Source organism: Globicephala melas, chromosome 3, assembly GCF_963455315.2.
Source record: "Globicephala melas chromosome 3, mGloMel1.2, whole genome shotgun sequence".
Lineage (NCBI taxonomy): Eukaryota > Metazoa > Chordata > Mammalia > Artiodactyla > Delphinidae > Globicephala > Globicephala melas.
Window position 1 is genome coordinate 81,832,207 of NC_083316.1, and position 18,575 is coordinate 81,850,781.

At 37.1% G+C, this 18,575-nt stretch overlaps 1 protein-coding gene across 1 annotated transcript; it reads left to right on the forward strand.

Annotated features, from left to right (window-relative positions):
• The first annotated feature begins 216 nt into the window (after positions 1-216).
• LOC115848110 (gap junction alpha-1 protein) lies at positions 217-2,564 on the forward strand. Its single transcript, XM_030848527.2, has one exon. The coding sequence runs from the start codon at positions 389-391 to the stop codon at positions 1,532-1,534; it is 1,146 nt and encodes a 381-aa protein (XP_030704387.2). The 5' UTR covers positions 217-388; the 3' UTR covers positions 1,535-2,564.
• Positions 2,565-18,575: the final 16,011 nt, after the last annotated feature.

Sequence of the window (18,575 nt, forward strand, 5' to 3'; positions counted from 1 at the left end):
GTGGTTGAGAGTCCGCCTACCTATGCAGAAGACGCGGGTTTGTGCCCCGGTCTGGGAGGATCCCACATGCCGTGGAGCGGCTGGGCCCGTGAGCCATGGCCGCTGAGCCTGCGCATCCGGAGCCTGTGCTCCGCAACGGGAGAGGCCACAACAGTGAGAGGCCACGTACCGCAAAAAAAAAAGAGAAAGCTGCATTTAAAAGAAAATACCTCTTTCATTAGGGGGAAGGAGTGAGGAAAGTACCAAATAGCTGCAGACTTTTAAACTTTAAATAGACAGGTCTGAGGGCCTGGACTTGTTTTTGCATTTGACTTCATTCTCTGAGGAGTTCAATCACTTGGCGTGACTACTTCACTTCTTTCAAGAGAAACAGTGGTGCCCAGGCAACATGGGTGACTGGAGTGCCTTAGGCAAACTCCTTGACAAGGTTCAAGCCTATTCTACCGCTGGAGGGAAGGTGTGGCTGTCAGTCCTTTTCATTTTCCGAATCCTGCTACTGGGGACAGCAGTTGAGTCAGCCTGGGGTGATGAGCAGTCTGCCTTTCGCTGTAACACTCAACAACCTGGTTGTGAAAACGTCTGCTATGACAAATCTTTCCCAATCTCTCATGTGCGTTTCTGGGTCCTGCAGATCATATTTGTGTCTGTTCCCACACTCTTGTACCTGGCTCATGTGTTCTACGTGATGCGAAAGGAAGAGAAACTGAACAAGAAAGAGGAGGAACTCAAAGCCCAAAATGATGATAGGAATTTGGAGATGCACTTGAAGCAGATTGAAATAAAGAAGTTCAAGTATGGCATCGAAGAGCATGGCAAGGTGAAAATGCGAGGGGGTTTGCTGCGAACCTACATCATCAGTATCCTCTTCAAGTCTGTCTTTGAGGTAGCCTTCTTGCTGATCCAGTGGTACGTCTATGGATTCAGTTTGAGTGCTGTTTACACTTGTAAAAGAGATCCCTGCCCGCATCAGGTGGACTGCTTCCTTTCTCGTCCCACAGAGAAAACCATCTTCATCATCTTCATGCTGGTCGTGTCCTTGGTGTCTCTTGGCTTGAACATCATCGAACTCTTCTATGTCTTCTTCAAGGGTGTTAAGGATCGCGTGAAGGGAAAGAACGATCCTTACCACACTACCAGCAGCCCACCGAACCACGCCAAAGACTGTGGATCTCCAAAATATGCTTATTTCAATGGCTGCTCCTCCCCAACCGCTCCCCTCTCACCCATGTCTCCTCCCGGGTACAAGCTGGTTACCGGAGACAGAAACAATTCTTCCTGCCGCAATTACAACAAACAAGCAAGTGAGCAAAACTGGGCTAATTACAGTGCAGAACAAAATCGAATGGGGCAGGCAGGAAGCACCATCTCTAACTCCCACGCACAGCCTTTTGATTTCCCTGATGACCACCAGAATTCTAAAAAGCTCGATGCTGGCCATGAACTACAGCCTCTAGCCATTGTGGACCAGCGGCCTTCCAGCAGAGCCAGCAGTCGTGCCAGCAGCCGACCTCGGCCTGATGACCTAGAGATCTAGGTCCAGTCTTGAGAGCATAAAGATTCCACTCAGTTGTGGAGAAGAAAAAGGTGCTATAGAAAGTGCACCTTAGGTGTTCATTTTTTTTCCAGTGGAGGTGGTACTCAACAGCCTTGTCACGAGGCTTAGAAAACACAAAGACATTAGAATACCTGGTTCACTGTGGGTGTTAGGGATAGGCAGGTGGAGAGGGAAGGGATGAGAGAAGTACATGTTGGTATTTAATGTAGTTGATTCAAAGAACTTAAATTTTAAATAAAAGTTGCATTAGGTGATCCATAGTTAAGGGCTTTTTCCTCCCCACACACCCTTAAGAATACTTCTGTGTATGTGAAAGACTGGGTGGGTGATATTTTTGGTTAAATACTTTTTTGTTTTACCAAGAAACTGAAATAACTTTGGCCAGGAGAAAATACTTCCTGAACATCCTACTTCTCTTTATCAAGAAGACAGAGGATTGTCCTTATGTCCCTGCTAAAACATTCCATTGTTAAAATTTGCACTTTGAAGGTAAGCTTTCTAGGCCTGACCCTCCAGGTGTCAGTGGACTTGTGCTACTATATTTTTTATTCTTGGTATCAGTTAAAAGTTCAGACACGGCCCACAGAAGAAGACTTTCCATGCATTTGCAAATCTCAGCCAGTTTTACGTACATTCTTTTTTACATCCACGTTATTATTACCATCACTTTGCATCATTCCTCAACTACTATTCACATTCATTTAATGATTTCTGTAGACATTTAAAAAACAGTTGGGATATCACTTACCATTTTTTGAGTTAAAGTCAGGGAAGCAAGCCATGCTCAATGTTTAACAATCACTTGTATGTGAATGTGTGTGGAAGAGTGTGTTTTATTTGTCATGTATTGGTACAAGCAGATGCAGTATAAACTCACAAACACAGATTTGAAAATAATGCACACATGGTGTTCAAATTTGAACCTTTCTCATGGATTTTGTGGTGTGGGCCAATATGGTGTTTACATTATATAATTCCTGCTGTGCAAGTAAAGCACATTTTTTTTTTTCCCCTAAAATGTTTTTTCTCCATGTATCCTATTATGGATACTGGTTTTGTTAATTATGATTCTTTTTTTTTCTTTTTTCTTTTTTTAGAATATAGCAGTAATGCTATTGCTGAAATGAATGATTTTCTTTTTCTGAAATATAATCGTTGATGCTTGAATGATAGAATTTTAGTACTGTAAACAGGCTTTAGTACTTAATGTGAGAGACTTAGAAAAAATGCTTAGAGTGGACTATTAAGTGTGCCTAGATGAATTTTGCAGTAACTGGTATTCTTGGTTTTGTCCTACTTATGCACATTAATTCAGAACTTTTATTCTATCATGAGTTTGACAGTCTTTTGGAGTAACCAGCAACTTTGATGTTTGCACTAAGATTTTATTTGGAATGCAAGAGAGGTTGAAAGAAGTTTCAATAGTACACATGTAACTAATTTATTTGAAATCTATCCTAAAGAAATCTACCAGTTTCTTCAAATGTCTTTTTAAAATTCATCACGGATGATTAGTGAAAATGCGGAGTATCATACTTTTCTTCTTGCATGTCAACTACATAAGCAGTTTTGTACAATGAGAAATACTAATTTGTTTGACATTCCATGTTAAACTACTGTCATGTTCAGCTTCATTGCATGTAATGTAGACCTAGTCCATCTGATCATGTGTTCTGGAGAGTGTTCTTTATTCAATAAAGTTTTAATTTAGTATAAAGATAAAAAAAAAAGAAAGAAAATACCAAGAGTCCTACTTAAATTATGGGTTCATTGCAAAAGGTGATTCACATTCTCCAAGCCCGCTTTGTATAATATGTGGTGACTGGCTATCCAGTGAAGTCATGCAAACTTCAAAACTGCTTCGCCCCATGGAGCCAAGCACCCTGCATTAAAAGACAAGCCTTTGGAGTTTTTCAAAAGAGAAAAATGTGAACACAAAGAACAGAAGCAATTATTGAAGGCCACTAGTTCATCAAATGTGTCTGCACTGAGAGCATCGTCCTTAGTGGCTAACCACATTGCTAAAGCTAAGAATCCCCTTACCATTGGTGAAGAGTTGATCCTGCCTGCTGCTAAGGACATTTGTCATGAACTTTTAGGAGAGGCTGCAGTTCAGAAGGTGGCACGTGTTCCTCTTTCGGCTAGCACCATAACTAGATGAATTGATGAAATAGCAGAGGATACTGAGGCACAGTTGTTAGAGAGGATTAATGAGTCACCACGGTATGCAATCCAGGTTGACGAATCTATCGATGTTGATAACAAGGCAACAGTGCTTGTTTTTGTGCGATATATTTTTCAGGAGGATGTGCATGAGGATATGTAATGTGCACTATTGTTGCCAACCAATACCACAGCTGCAGAACTATTCAAGTCTTTGATGATTACATATCAGGAAAACTGAATTGGTCATTTTGTGTTGGTATATGCACAGACAGAGTGGCTGCCATGACTAGACGGCTTTCTGGTTTCTCTACTCAGGTCAAAGAGGTTGCTTCTGAACGTGAGTCTATGCACTGTGTCATCCATAGAGAAATGCTGCCTAGCCAAAAAATGTTACCTGAACTTAACAACGTTTTGCAGGATGTGATTAAAATTATCAGCCACATTAAAGTACATGCCCTTAACTCACATCTGCTTATGCAGCTCTGTGAGATGACACGTTTGGGACTTCTGATCTCCAGAATTGTAAGATAATAAATATGTACTGTTTTAGACAACCAAGTTTGTATTTCATATGATTAGAGGAAGCAGAAGAAAAAATGAAGGAATAGGACAAAATAGAAAATGTTTAAAATAGTTAGTAATGGACTTTTGACAGGGAAATGATCAGAAATAAAAGAAAAAAACCCTCCAATGGTTAGGTTCCAGCTCCTTCAAACCCCTACCATCATCATAACAGCTTTTCCTCTTTTCTTAATAATTTCAATGATTTTGGTCAGATTGCTTAATCTGAGTCTCATTTGTCTTCATCTGTAAAATAATGATAGTACTGTTCTGGAGTATATTGAGAGTTCAAAGATTATAGCAATGTGTGAAAGTGTCTTTTACATGCCTGGTATATAGTGCATGTTTCACCATAAGAAGAAATATATAAAAACTGTGTCTTGAAATGTAGAACAGTTAGATCAGGAAGCACTATGCAAGCAAATATCCATGGAAAGGATCATTGTGTTCTGTATTTAGGTTTTAATTAGGTTTCTTATGTATATTGAGGGGGCAGGGCCAGTCCCACACTAGAAGAGAAGCTGCCGGTACTGACAGGTGAGTGCAATAGCCCACCCTCTGAAACTCCCTCACTGTTTTCACTGTTACTTCCCTTGAATTCATTTGGATTAAGTAACTCCACCCAGACTATTATAATTTTAAATATATATATATATATATTCTACGAATTATAGAAAAATAGGGCAGACTCTGGAACCATACTTTGCCCCACCCATACTCTTGCCTCTTTTACTTTTGTCTTTTCATCCTGGAAAAGCAAGTTTTGTCTATTCGAAAGAACCTTTTGTTAACTTACGTGTCAACACTGTAGATAGGTTAATTGAGAGTGACTTTATAAGGACAACCAGTATATTCAAAATATAAAGGAACCTTACAATAGTGCTTTATGAAATATCAGATACAATGTGAGCATTTACTCAGTGTGGTAGAACACAGCACTGTTGCTTGCAAAGCCCCAAGCCTGGAAATGTACATGTGTGGTGATTCTTATGTAATGTGTTAAGACCTGTTAGGTTGAACAGTTCCAGGCCATGTGGTGTGCTTATGAATAATACCAGGAATACAGAAGCGAGGTCTCTGGAACATGCAGTTCCAGAGCAGTTTCATTGTCCTGGAAGCAGCCATATATCGTCTGACTAATGGATAAAAGTACTGAGGGCAGGTTGACTCAGAGTTCCTTTGACATGGCACTATGCCCACATTGAACAGAGCCCGTAAAACCAGATGTCCTCAAGAGGTTAAAGAAGTCACAGGAGAGTTTTCACTACTTTACTCTGTGTTGTATCTTTTCACCTATCTTTTTGGATTTAGTATTTTACTAAAATGAATAAACATTTGCAATAATCTTGAATACATAGCCAAATATCTGATTTTTTGCTGACCTATTAATTTCCTGAAAGTTTTTAGGCTGAAAAACTACCTCTACTGTAACTACAATAATAAAACCAGCTCTCAGTGCTGTGAAAACAAATTTTCTTTAAAAACATACATTGTTTTCACTCACGCAGCATACTTCTTCTCCTGAGTCCGTTAGGTAAACCTGCCACTATTATAATCACAGTCTGAACATTTGAAGTATTCAAATGAAAAGCATTACGGAATTGCAAACATACAATAACGAGTACTATTTTTTATTTTAAAGAGAGAATGCTACTTTAATGTGACTTCCTATTATATTCCTCTTAGATCATTCCCAGTGCTATTATAATGTATTCCTAGAAAAAAAAATTCTTGCCTCTGTTACATTTTAAAAATCTTAGAATGAAATATTATAAAATATGCTTTTGGAGCAAGCTGTTTTTACTGTTATGGTTCTCAAATAAATCCGGAATCAGAAGAGAAATTACCTATTGTTTATTAGTCTATGTATGCTAAGCTCTAGGAAAGGCAAATTGGAGCATGGTGTGAATTTAAATACTAAATATTATATTAGAAAAAATAGGTAAACACGTCATATGCAGTTTCTCTCCTTATTTAAAACTTTTCTTTAATAGTCTTTTTAAACACACTTTCATAGCCAATGTGACACCACTGCAATCCTAGAAGCGTCGTGAGCACCTTACATACCACAAAACTTTGTTTCAATCTTAGAAATACCAGAAATACAAATTTCAAAATGTATTATTAATCTGATTCTTAGGATACTGTGGATTTTTGTGGAATAAATGAAAACATAATTTCCTAAAGTGCATTCTGCAGAAATGTCGTTTCTCAAGATGCCCAAAAAAAGAACACAGTTCTCTGCTTCATTATGTTTGGAGACCATACACCATAAGACATCTTTGGAGATTCAACATAAGTTAAATTATTAACATCTCAATAAGCCCTGAAACAAAGACAAATAGATAGATAGATAGATAGATAGATAGATAGATAGATAGATAGATAGATAGATTTAAGTTAAACTTGCAGTTTTCCTCTTTAATTTATCCTGGAAACTTCCTTTTCTGCCTGACCTGCAATACTACCCAGTATAATTAGGGTCCCATAGAATTTGTTTTTGGAAAAACTAAAGTCAGGCAAATATTAATGAACCTTAAGTTCAGACCAGCATTATGCCTGGCAGAGTATCTGATAAAATTCACAAAAGCCTCTGTGGAGTAAAACATGGTGTATAAATGTGTCTCTATTTTTGACAAGAAAAAAGATCAAGGACATGGAAACCCTGACTAGTTGTGAGGTACTATGAAAACTCTAGTAAGCTATTTTATTGATGTTGCTTAATCCTGTCTTAGAAAATGGTTACCAACTTATTTAATTTTCTAGCTGTTTTCATATATAGGGTGTAATGGAGGTGTAAACTCCTGATAGCTTCTCTTTTATTGTATCATATATTGCATTGATTTTATGTTATTTCATGACATTTATAATACTGATGTCATGGTATATATTTATTATTACCTTTTATATGACTCCAGGGAGGCTAACATTTTTAATTAACATTGAAAAGCAATATAAATACTTTCAAAAGTTACTTTAAAATTGCTGTATATCCCATATGATTTTCAACTGGCAGTTACCAAAATTTAAGTATATACTACTCATTGATTTGTTTCAATCAGCATATAGCAGTTTCTTTGTAAACATACTTGGGAAGATTCTGCGTGATTTACCTTTAGCACATTTTAAGTATTTGTCATTTTTGAGTGTCATTATGAACTTAGACCCTTTATAGAATCAACTTGATAGGATTGACTGCAATTACTGTTTTCTTTTCACGAAGCACAAATTGTCACTATTTGACAGGACGGGACTCTGATACTCTGGCTTCTTCATTCTTATTGGTACTATTTTAGACATCTTTGAAATTATCTTTACTTTTTGATGGTAACAAGATATCCCTGGGTTATCTTGACTTTTCTTGCCCTAAACTTTGATTTAACTGACTCTTAGTCCAATATTAGAGGCCTAAATTTGAGTGCTAAATTTCACTAAAAATAGCCCTATCTAACCATGTGTGGCAAACAGAGTGACACTAGAAGTTTCAGAAACTCCTTTGTGTCTGATAAGGGATATATTTTTTTAAATTTCATGAGGTTGTATTTATTTCTCTAGTTTAATTTTAAAGGTCTTATCCTGTTCTTCTATACATTTTATTTAATGCATTATTCATTTTGTTGAGCTAGCAGCTTATCTCCTGTCATTAGAGCTTTTATTATCAAATGTAATAGAATATGCTATTTAGTTTCTATTGAAGAATGTCATTAAGTTTGTTGTTTATATTGCTCAAATATTTAAATAACTATGTAACCAACATAAAACAGTGAGTAGCATTTTTTAAAATTTTCTGTAGACCATCTGAAATATTGAAAATAACTGACAAGTCAGTTATTTCCTGTCACTGATTTAATAATTTGTGTAGATGAGTGGCAAAACATAGTTTGGATCTGAATGTAGTGATCAGACTTAGGCCTAATTTTAAAGCAGATTTTGAAAGTGGCATCATAAGTGTAGTCAGGTTTCCTGAAGGACTGGACAAGGTACAGAATTGAAGCAGCTCTTGCTCATAGCTGTACCATGTCATTGGGTGGAAATGACCAGAAGTACTACTACCTTAAGGAAGTGATAAGAGTGACCATGGTGAGTGGTCCAAAATGTCTTCTTTAATTATAAAAGGATAAATATTCTGAAAAACATTTGAGAAAATTGAGGCTATGCAAGATAGCAAGGAATTTGAAAGCAATGAAATCAAGTGAGGCTGGAATAATTCCTGAAATTGTTTGCTGTTGACTATTGGCAAGTGCATTCTCAAAACACTAAAAAAATCTCATCATAGACTAGATATTAAGGAATCAGAAAAGAACCATACTCTGGTATTTATTTAGCAGGAATGGTGGTGTGAATAATCAGAACTTTCCTTTGTTTGTACTAACGGAGATCACTGGCAGTATGTAAGTAAATAGATGAAATAGTTTTGATTGTTGTTAAGGTGAAAACCAGGTTCTAAAACACACACACAGGTGTGTGTGTGTAAGATCACTTCAGGAAGAGCAATGCCTACCTAGATTTAGACAAGAACCTATGGCTCTGTGATATATAAAAGTCCAACCAAATTAAATCATAAAAAAACACCCATAATAAATTAGATGAGGAGAACTGACATTTTTATTTTACTAATAAATGGTTATAATACTATAATGTTGATTACTTCTCTTTGACCAGATTAACATGAATATTGATAAAACTCACAAATTTAGAGAGTGATAATAATATGTTAGATTTTTGCAATAGTTTGAAATTGAATATTTTGGAAATAGTTATTAAGCTTTCTCAAATGCATAAAGATATTGAAAAGCAAACTATTCAATATTTTGTATGTAATTCGACTTTTTCTGTTATTAAATGAGCTGACTTGTTTTGTTTGTTTCAAATTGCTTCTAGTGTTGACAATTTAGTTTCAAAGTAATAGATAATTTTCTTAGGTCTTAGGTCTTTTCCTCAGGAATAGTTTGCAACTTTTCCACATCAATTTTGAGGATTGTTTATGTATTATCAGCTTCTGATTGTGTTGACATTAATATTCTTTCAAATCGAGAGCTATTTAAAAACCTGATTTTAGTCCTGTATAGTCACTGTGAGTAGTGAAAATTGATTGATATCCAGTTTTATGTTAATGCAAGACATTTTTATTTCCAGTCTTACTACCAATGTTGACAAAAACATGTACTTTGAGTAAAGTGAAAACACACAGATGGTATCTAGATGCAAACAAGATGTTAGCACTTTACTTTTATGTGGAGAAGAATGTGTACTTGAGGAAAGCTTTAATAATTAGAATAAACACATTATGACGAAGTAGGAAGACTTGGCAAGAAGAGAATATACCCCAAATAGTATTTTTATATTGACTATGACTATGAAATAACAGATGTTTTTCTGAAAAGAAAAGCTAGCCCCAAGATGATGTAATCACACATTTGAATAAAGCACCAAAAAACAGTTGAAAGGAAACTAATACATTTGTAATAAAATAAAAAGTCAGATTTTTTTCATTTTCAGAGGGAAAGAGCACAGTTCAGTTAGGCTGAAAGGTCTTAACTGACTAGTCATATTTGAATCTAAATTTGAAGAAACTAAAAGGTGATTCCTAATATGGCTTCCACCATCATTTCAAGATTTAATTTTTACAATGTTAGATATTGAAAGTTAATACTATGTTGATTTAATCCTCTTCAGTGTTAATATATGAAGACATTAGCTAAACTAGTTAAATGGCAGTTAACTAGTTTAACTGGAAGTTGTTTATTTCTATACAGCCCTTTGGTTTTAGTGAGGCCTCAGAATGCTTTCTAGGTGCTTGATTTGAAAGTGGGTGGCCTGCTCTTTTAAGCAGATATGTTTTGAAGCCCCTACAACAGCTATTTTTAAAGTTGTATTTTCAGTATCTACCACATAGAAGCTTTAGGGAGTTAAGTTTGGAAGAAATAAAAGAAAGGACCACATCAAAATTTTATTTCATGTGTAAGATAATGCTAACTGATTATATGAATACTACAAAAGAGAGGCTGAATTAAAATTATGAATGGAAGAACTAATGGACAACCTCAAGAAGTACTAGTATATGTTTGGAGGATAACTTTTCCCTGAATTTTACTGGTGAATAGACTATGTTTAAGGTCAGAGTGTTAGGATGAATAACCATTAATGAAAATAACTTTAAGCAGTAAGAGTGTCAAACATGTACTAAGAACTTCATGTATTTCTCACAGATAGGAAAACTAAGCTTAGAGAAGTTAGGTTACCTAGCCAAGAGACAAGGCTATTAAGTGGTTGAATTAGCAGAGAAAATGTTTAGAGCACCTCCCATTGATATAATTTTTGCACATTTTGAATGATTTCACATCTGATCAAATTTTACAAGGAGGACAGGAATTCACGGTTTTTTCTTTCATCGTCCTAGCCTTGTCACAGATATGTATGAGAACTCTTGGCATGACCTCGTAACATCTTTCTTTCTTATTGTATCTCCTATGTTCAGGGTCACAGATGATTCCCCAGGAACGTGTACCCTATTGTGCCCTCAGATAAATGAGACGGGGGATCACTGCAGATGCCATTATTTCATTCTTTTTCTATAGCTGAGTAATATTCCATCATATATATATATATTTTTTATATATATATAGATATATAATATATATATATTTCATATTTTCTTTATCCATTCACATATTGATGGACACTTAGGTTGCTTCCATGTCCTGGCTATTGTAAATAGCACTGCTGTGAACATCAGGGTGCATGTATCCTTTCAAGTTAGAGTTTTTGTCTTTTCTGGATATATGCCCAAGAGTGGGACTGCTGGATCATATGGCAGCTCTATTTTTAGTTTTTGAAGGAGCCTCCATGCTATTCTCCATAGTGGCTGCACCAGTTTACATTCCCAGAGAAAAGGTATTTCAAACATTTAAAATACAATATATGTAGTCATAGTATTATGCAGCGTATTAAATTATACTTTATGTGTAGGTTAATTCACATTGTATTGGAGCCTGAGGCAAAAGAGAAAGATCAGTGATGTTGATGCTGTCTCTATTTAAAATCTTGTTTTTTTTAAATTTCTCATGGATTTTTCACATTCTTTTATTTTTAAAAGTTGCATTTAAATATTATTTATCTTAATTTCTTATTTTTTGGAACTCCTTAAATTTTTCACCATAAAACTCAGTTCTGCTGAATGTTGATTCTTACCTTAGCAAGCAGTTCAGTTTAAAGGTATCTTTATTTCAGTGTTCACTGGAATTGTTACAAAGAGCTGAGTGTCAAATATATGGGCCTTTTGTAAAGAAAGGATTGAGAATAGTGACGTATCAGAACAACTGCAACATGGCGTAATCCAGAAGCCACAGTTTGTGTGAGGCTCTGTGTATTTGAACTTCTGTAGGCTTGCGGGTTTTTTTTTTTTTTTTTTTACGGTACGCGGGCCTCGCACTGTTGTGGCCTCTCCCGTTGCAGTGCACAGACTCCAGACGCGCAGGCTCAGTGGCCATGGCTCACGGGCCTAGCTGCTCCGTGGCATGTGGGATCTTCCCGGACCGGGGCACGAACCCATGTCCCCTACATCGGCAGGCAGACTCTCAACCACTGCGCCACCAGGGAAGCCCCTGTAGGCTTGTTTTTAAACTTTGTTAGTGTGTACTGTGGAAGGCCCATGGTATCCACAATCCTTCTAAAATGAGGGACTCAACTTCCAAACCCTTTGGCCTCTGGGGAATCTTTTCAGGTCTCGCTTTAAATCTTTCTCTTAGGATGACTTTACAATAAGTATTATGGGTTGGAATGTGTCCCCCCCACAAATTCATATATTGTAGTCCTAACCCCCAAGTACCTTAGAATGCACACGTATTTGTAAATAGGGTCATTTCGGATGTAATTAGTTAAATTAAGATGTGGTCATGCCTGGAGTAGGGTGAACTCCAATCCAGTATGACTGGTGTCCTTATAAAGGGGGAGGATTTGGACATAGATGTGCACACAGGAAGAACATCATGTGAACATGAAGGCAAAGATGGGGTAATTTATTTCTAAGACAAGGGATGGCAAAGGTTGCCAGTAAACCACTAGAAGCTGGGAGAAAGGCATGGAACAGATTCTCCCTCACTGTCTCAAAAGAAACCAACCCTGCCAACATCTTGATCTCAGACTTCTAGCCTCCTGAACAGTGAAACAATAAATCTGTGTTGTTTAAGTTACCCAAATAATGAGACTTTGTTATCGCAGCCCTAGGAAACAAATACAAGTCTTAATTTAGGACATGATCCTTATATTTCAGGTTTGGTCTTTTTCGTTTTTCAGTGGGATTCCAGGGAGATATTAAGTAGGTTGAACAATTCTGACAGAGTCAGAATTCCTGTGTCCCAAAGAACTCCTCTTCTACTGGAGTTTTTCATTTTCTAGTATCCCCCTCTCAGTCTTTGATCAGCTACTTTCTGGTAGACATGAGTGGTCCTACCCTACAGATGCACAGCCCAGCCCTCAGCCATGGGCTCACAGGGAATCCCCATGCTGACTTCTGAATTCCAGTCTCTACACAGCCTCTTCCTTATCGTACCCTGGCCTGGAGTCCTGCCACTTCAGCTGACCAGCACTCTGATCTCTGCCTCCTCAGTACAGTGGCACTGACCTTCTCTGCAGAATTCCGAATGTCTATGCAGCCCAAGTTTCCACCGAATCAGAGACTCCTCACGTCATGGAGTCATTTCCAAAGTTCTGTCAAGGATTGCAGCTTTGCATTGACTGTTGTCCTCGTTGTGAAACCCAATGCCTCATATGCTTTGTCCAGTTCCATACTTGTTTACAGCAGACTAGTCCAGTTCCAGTTATTCTACCAAGGCCAGCCTATGTCTTTAAGAGTGAAACGTGGAATCTAATAATTTAGATACTGATAAGCTACTATCTAAATTTCTGTGGAGGTTTGATTAAAAAACTATATCACATCTGCCCCATCACTACTATAATCTTTTGGGTTGATAGTAAATCTCTCTTCTTTTTTTCTCCCTAGTTGATTTTCAGAAGAAATATAAAGAGAGAAATTGATGAAACTGTAGAAGTGCAATTCTAACTTCTTTTCCAGAAGCCTGATGAAAACTGTTCCATTCAATTTTAAATGTTGATTTAAAATCTCTTTGCCTAGCCAAAGAGCTAATTTTAGGTGTAAACAAAGTGGATAGTAAATCTAAATAGCTTAGAGAATCTCACAAATCACATTTTCCAAGTCTTTCTCAGTGAAACTTCAAATCTATACCATACACAAACAACTGCCCCCCAAGCTCCTCTCCCACCCCACCCCCTTTCTTATTCTATCTATTCAGTTTGACTCTAAGGGTTTTGTGATTGTTTCATTAAGCAGATCCATTGACCAAAATATATAAATGTTACCGCGCTGAGTCAACAAAGTCCCATAGTAATCACACAGAACAATGCATTAACCTTTTCTCTCCAGCCTAAATAATTTTCTGATATCATGATACTGTATACTGTATTAACCTAGAGTGAGATGTAGTATCTTTGATACTGACAGATCTTCACCTCATAGAAGAAAATAATGGTTTAAATCATTTGCTTTTGGTAACAAAAATTGGTGATCAGTAATCTCAGGTGATCATTGTTTTCAGTTCTTACTTAAAGGAGTTGAGAGAAAATAGGTTAACATTTTTTTGAAATCATAATAACAGTGGTTTGATTTGCACATCTTAATTCTCCAAACAATCCTTAATAAAAATACCATAAGCTGCCAGGTGAGCAATGAAGATACAGTAATCAGTCATCAGTAAAGAATATTTTTAAAACTGACAGATTTAACCATCTTGGACAGTTCATAACAACAGAGGCTAAAGATACTATAGAATATAGAAAAGACACTAGCCAAATAGAACTAAACAAAATATAATGAGACAAACAAAACTAATCAAAATACAAAATACTCTACAAATGTGACTATTTTTTATAACAGGTAGGTGATTTTGACCCAAATGTTGTCAAAAAATATGTTACTATCTGGTCTTGTATTTCAAGTAATATTCTTTTTTGCATAATATCATTAAATCTGTTTTCCAAAGAAAAGTACTAAGGTTTTTTACAACAATCTTGATAAGGCAAGCTATTCAAACAGCAACCTTTTAATATCAGATTAAACAAGAGAACATCTTCAGGGAGTGGATGGTCTCCTTTAAACAATAAATTCCCTCATATATTAAAATACTTGACATGCATTGCACTAGGTTTTCAGAGAAAAAAAACTTCAGGAGAAAAAACACATACAGCATTATTATAGAAAATTATTTAGAAAATAATGGGAGTTGGGGCTTCCCTGGTGGCGCAGTGGTTGAGAGTCCGTCTGCCGATGCAGGGGACACGGGTTCGTGCCCTGGTCCGGGAAGATCCCACATGCCGTGGAGTGGCTAGGCCCGTGAGCCATGGACGCTGAGCCTGCACATCCGGAGCCTGTGCTCCGCAATGGGAGAGGCCACAACAGTGAGAGGCCCGCATAACGCAAAAAAAAAAAAAAATAATAATAATAATGGGAGTTGTGGAAACTACATTTTCTGAATAGAAAATTAAGCTATACCTGGATGAATGAATGTTTCTAAGGAAATAAGATTTCTGGGGCAACAGCATTTCTCCCCATTTTCTATAAATTTAATATTTGTGAGATTGAGAGGCAAAACAACTTATAGACATTAGTGATTCTCCTTACTCTCACCTGTTTTTTTTAGTACTGATCAAAACTAGCAACTACATGTATAGGTTTTTTAATGTTTATTATATATTGTTTGTATCCTGCTTCTAAAAGGTAAACCCAAGAGGGTCTAGAAACTTTTCTGTTCTTTTCACTGATGAATAATACAAAGTGCCTAGGCTAGTACCTGTCACATAGAAGGCATTTGGTAAATGTATGTTGATCAAATAAATGGATGAATTAATGAGTGAATGAAGGCATGGGAATAGATCTTGCATGACATTTTTCAGTAACAGCTTATTGTGAGGTGTTATGAAAACTGCCTACACAATGAATCAGACACAGATAGTGAAACATTTTATAAAAGAAAATCTCTTTGTTCCCATATTAAGAATGTAGAGCTCATGTTCGTTCTCATATACTTATGCTGGTTTTCTCAAAACCTTGTTTCCATATATCCCCCAGAAAAGACACATTGCAGTTTTCAAAGCCTTGCAGTATTACAATCTCTCAATACATTTGGAGCAAAGTATATTAAGAATTATGTTTTTCTGAAACTTGTTTACATAGAACTTCTGATTCAATTTTTAGTTCTACTAAAATGTTATGATAGTTCCTAGAAAATGAAATAGATCCATTCTTTCATTTCATGAATCATGTGAACTTAGTTCTTCAATGCATGTATCAATTTTGCTATGATCTTTTCTTACGTAAGAATGTTTAATGGTTATGTAACAATGTAGTGATCAAATTAAAAATATTTTCAATCCTATACTTTGATTATCATTGAACTAAAAGTTAATATCTGTAAGAATTCAAATTTATTAAATACACTGTGTAAAACAAATTGATAGTGCCCGAATAGCCAGTTTTAAGGTTTCTGCCCAAGAATATGAGTACTTTTATGCTTTTCAGAAGTCAGTTCCTATATTTAGAACCTTAACTCATAAAACAGTAGCCTTGTTATATGTCTAGTCAAATAGTTTAAAAATATTTTAGATCATCTTGGGATAAGATATATCTTCAATTATTTCTTTCAATTCAATTAGTTCTGTGGCATTTTACTATAAAAATGTAATAATTCTAATTGGTGATGTAGATAAACACCTTTAAAAGGAGGAAACCAGAATTTACAATCAAGTAGAATCAATTCCATCCGATTATGAATTGATTTTTAGTTAATTTGGAATAGGAAGTATAGCAGAAAACTTTGATTTCCATTGCATGTGACAGAGGTAATTCAGGGGTATTACACATATACTGCTTGGCAATAGAAATGCGAGTTACTCATTTAAAGATGCCATTTATTCAAGCAGAAATAAGAGTTACCAAAGATAGTGGAAAGGCTGTGTATTTTGATCTTTGTCCTTTTTTGATGATATTTGAAATTGTGGGCATTTTGAGTTCTGAAAGATTCAAGGAGACTTGAAATAATATCAGTGGGGGACTGTGATCACAAACAATATATAAGTTGTAGTGAGATTCAGGATGTGTCTTATGGCTAGGGATGGTGTATTTTGTTGATCATTTCCTAAATGTTGTATTTGTGACACTTTTGAATTTTGGATGAAGAACGTAAGTAAAGGAAACTAACACAATGGAATATTTTAAATGGATATTACATATGAAATTCAAAATCTTTGTGTAACAGATGGATATTATTTTCACTTTCTTAGTAAAAAAGGGTATAAGTAACATAAGAGGGGGACTCTCCTCAATATATCATTATGTACTTTATTCCATGAATATTTACTAAATATCTGACAAGCACTGCTGTTTATTAATTTATCCAGTCACCACAGTGTCTAGTAAGTGTCACTTACTAAACACTGGGGTTCCAGATAATATGCTATTTGGTGAGGAGAAGCAGTGACACAAGACATGGTCCTTTCTCACAGGAAGCTTAAATAGTTGAGGAGATAGATGAGTAAATCAGTCATAATATATATTAAAACATTTTAACTTTTATTAATTGGTTTATTTAAATGTTAAAATTTGTCTAAAAGTTTTATGGGAGTAGAGAGGAGAAAGAGGGATTGTGACATGAGGTTATTCTAAATTAGAATAATGAATATGTATGAATTAGACCAAAAAAATGTGAGTTGCTTGCTACTGATAGAGGGACCTTGGAGACATGTGTTGGTGTAATGCATAACTGCTTCAAAGGGTAGTTGTGGGAACCAGAGAAGGATGAGGTTATTCAGGAGCTAAATGTCCAAGGGCCTGCGATGAAATGCTAAGTGATATCAGCACAAAGGAAGAAAATGATCGCATAGGATTTTAGAAAGAATATCTGGCTTCTGGTGCCAGCAATCACTTGAGTGATTCTTATCTATTGTATATAGAATGACAGTAGGTTAAAATTTCAAAACAATTTTAAATATTTTATTTCTACAGCTAATGGGTTGAAAGAGTCTCTCAAATGACAATTATATGTTGCAGGTGTTTATTTGATTCAGGAAAAAAGTCCAAACTGTTTAAAAGTTTTAAGTTTAAAATTTTGATTTACCTTTTTTTAAATTATTGTACTTAAACCAAAAACTTCTCCACATTTTACTTTGAAAAAAGCAAACAGTCTCTTTAATGTAAAGTTTAAACCCTTTGGGAGAAAAACTACCTATCAAAACTGGAGTGTGCATTTCTCGGAGTGTTGAGGAAGATGGCGGAAGAGTAAGGCGCGGAGATCACCTTCCACCCACAGATACATCAGAAATACATCTACACGTGGAACTTCTCCTATAGAACACCCACTGAACGCTGGCAGAAGACCTCAGACCTCCCAAAAGGCAAGAAACTCCCCACGTACCTGGGTAGGGCCAACGAAAAAAGAAAACACAGAGACAAAAGAATAGGGACGGGAACTGCACTAGAGGGAGCTGTGAAGGAGGAAAGGTTTCCACACACTAGGAAGCCGCTTCAAGGCAGGGACTGCGGGTGGCAGCGGGGGGAAAGCTTCGGATTTACGGAGGAGAGCACAGCAACAGGGGTGCGAAGGGCAAAGCAGAGAGATTCCCGCACAGAGCATCGGTGCCGACCAGCACTCACCAGCCCCAGAGGCTTGTCTGCTTACCCACCGGGATGAGTGGGGGCTGGGAGCTGAGGCTCGGGCCTCGGAGGTCGGATCCCAGGGAGAGAACTGGGGTTGGCAGCGTGAACACAGCCTGAAGGGGGCTAGTGCGCCACGGCTACACGGGAGGGACTCCGGGGAAAAGCCTGGACCTGCCGAAGAGGCAAGAGACTTTTTCTTTCCTCTTTGTTTCTTGGTGCGCGAGGAGAGGGAATTCAGAGCGCCGCTTAAAGGAGCTCGAGAGACGGGTGCGAGCCGCGGCTAAAAGCGCAGACCCCAAAGACAGGCATGAGACGCTAAGGCTACTGCTGCAGCCACCAAGAAACCTGTGTGCGAGCACAGGTCACTGACTGCGCATCCCCTCCTGGGAGCCTGTGCAGCCCGCCACTGCCAGAGTCCCGTGATCCAGGGACAACTTCCCCGGGAGAACATACGGCATGCCTCAGGCTGGTACAATGTTACGCAGGCCTCTGCCGCCGCAGGCTCCCCCCGCATCCATACTCTTCCCTCCCCCCCCCGGCCAGAGTGAGCCAGAACCACCAAATCAG

What these genes read in the sequence shown, in the direction of transcription:
- LOC115848110 (XM_030848527.2), top strand. Translation starts at nt 389, where the DNA reads ATGGGTGACTGGAGTGCCTTAGGCAAACTCCTTGACAAGGTTCAAGCC.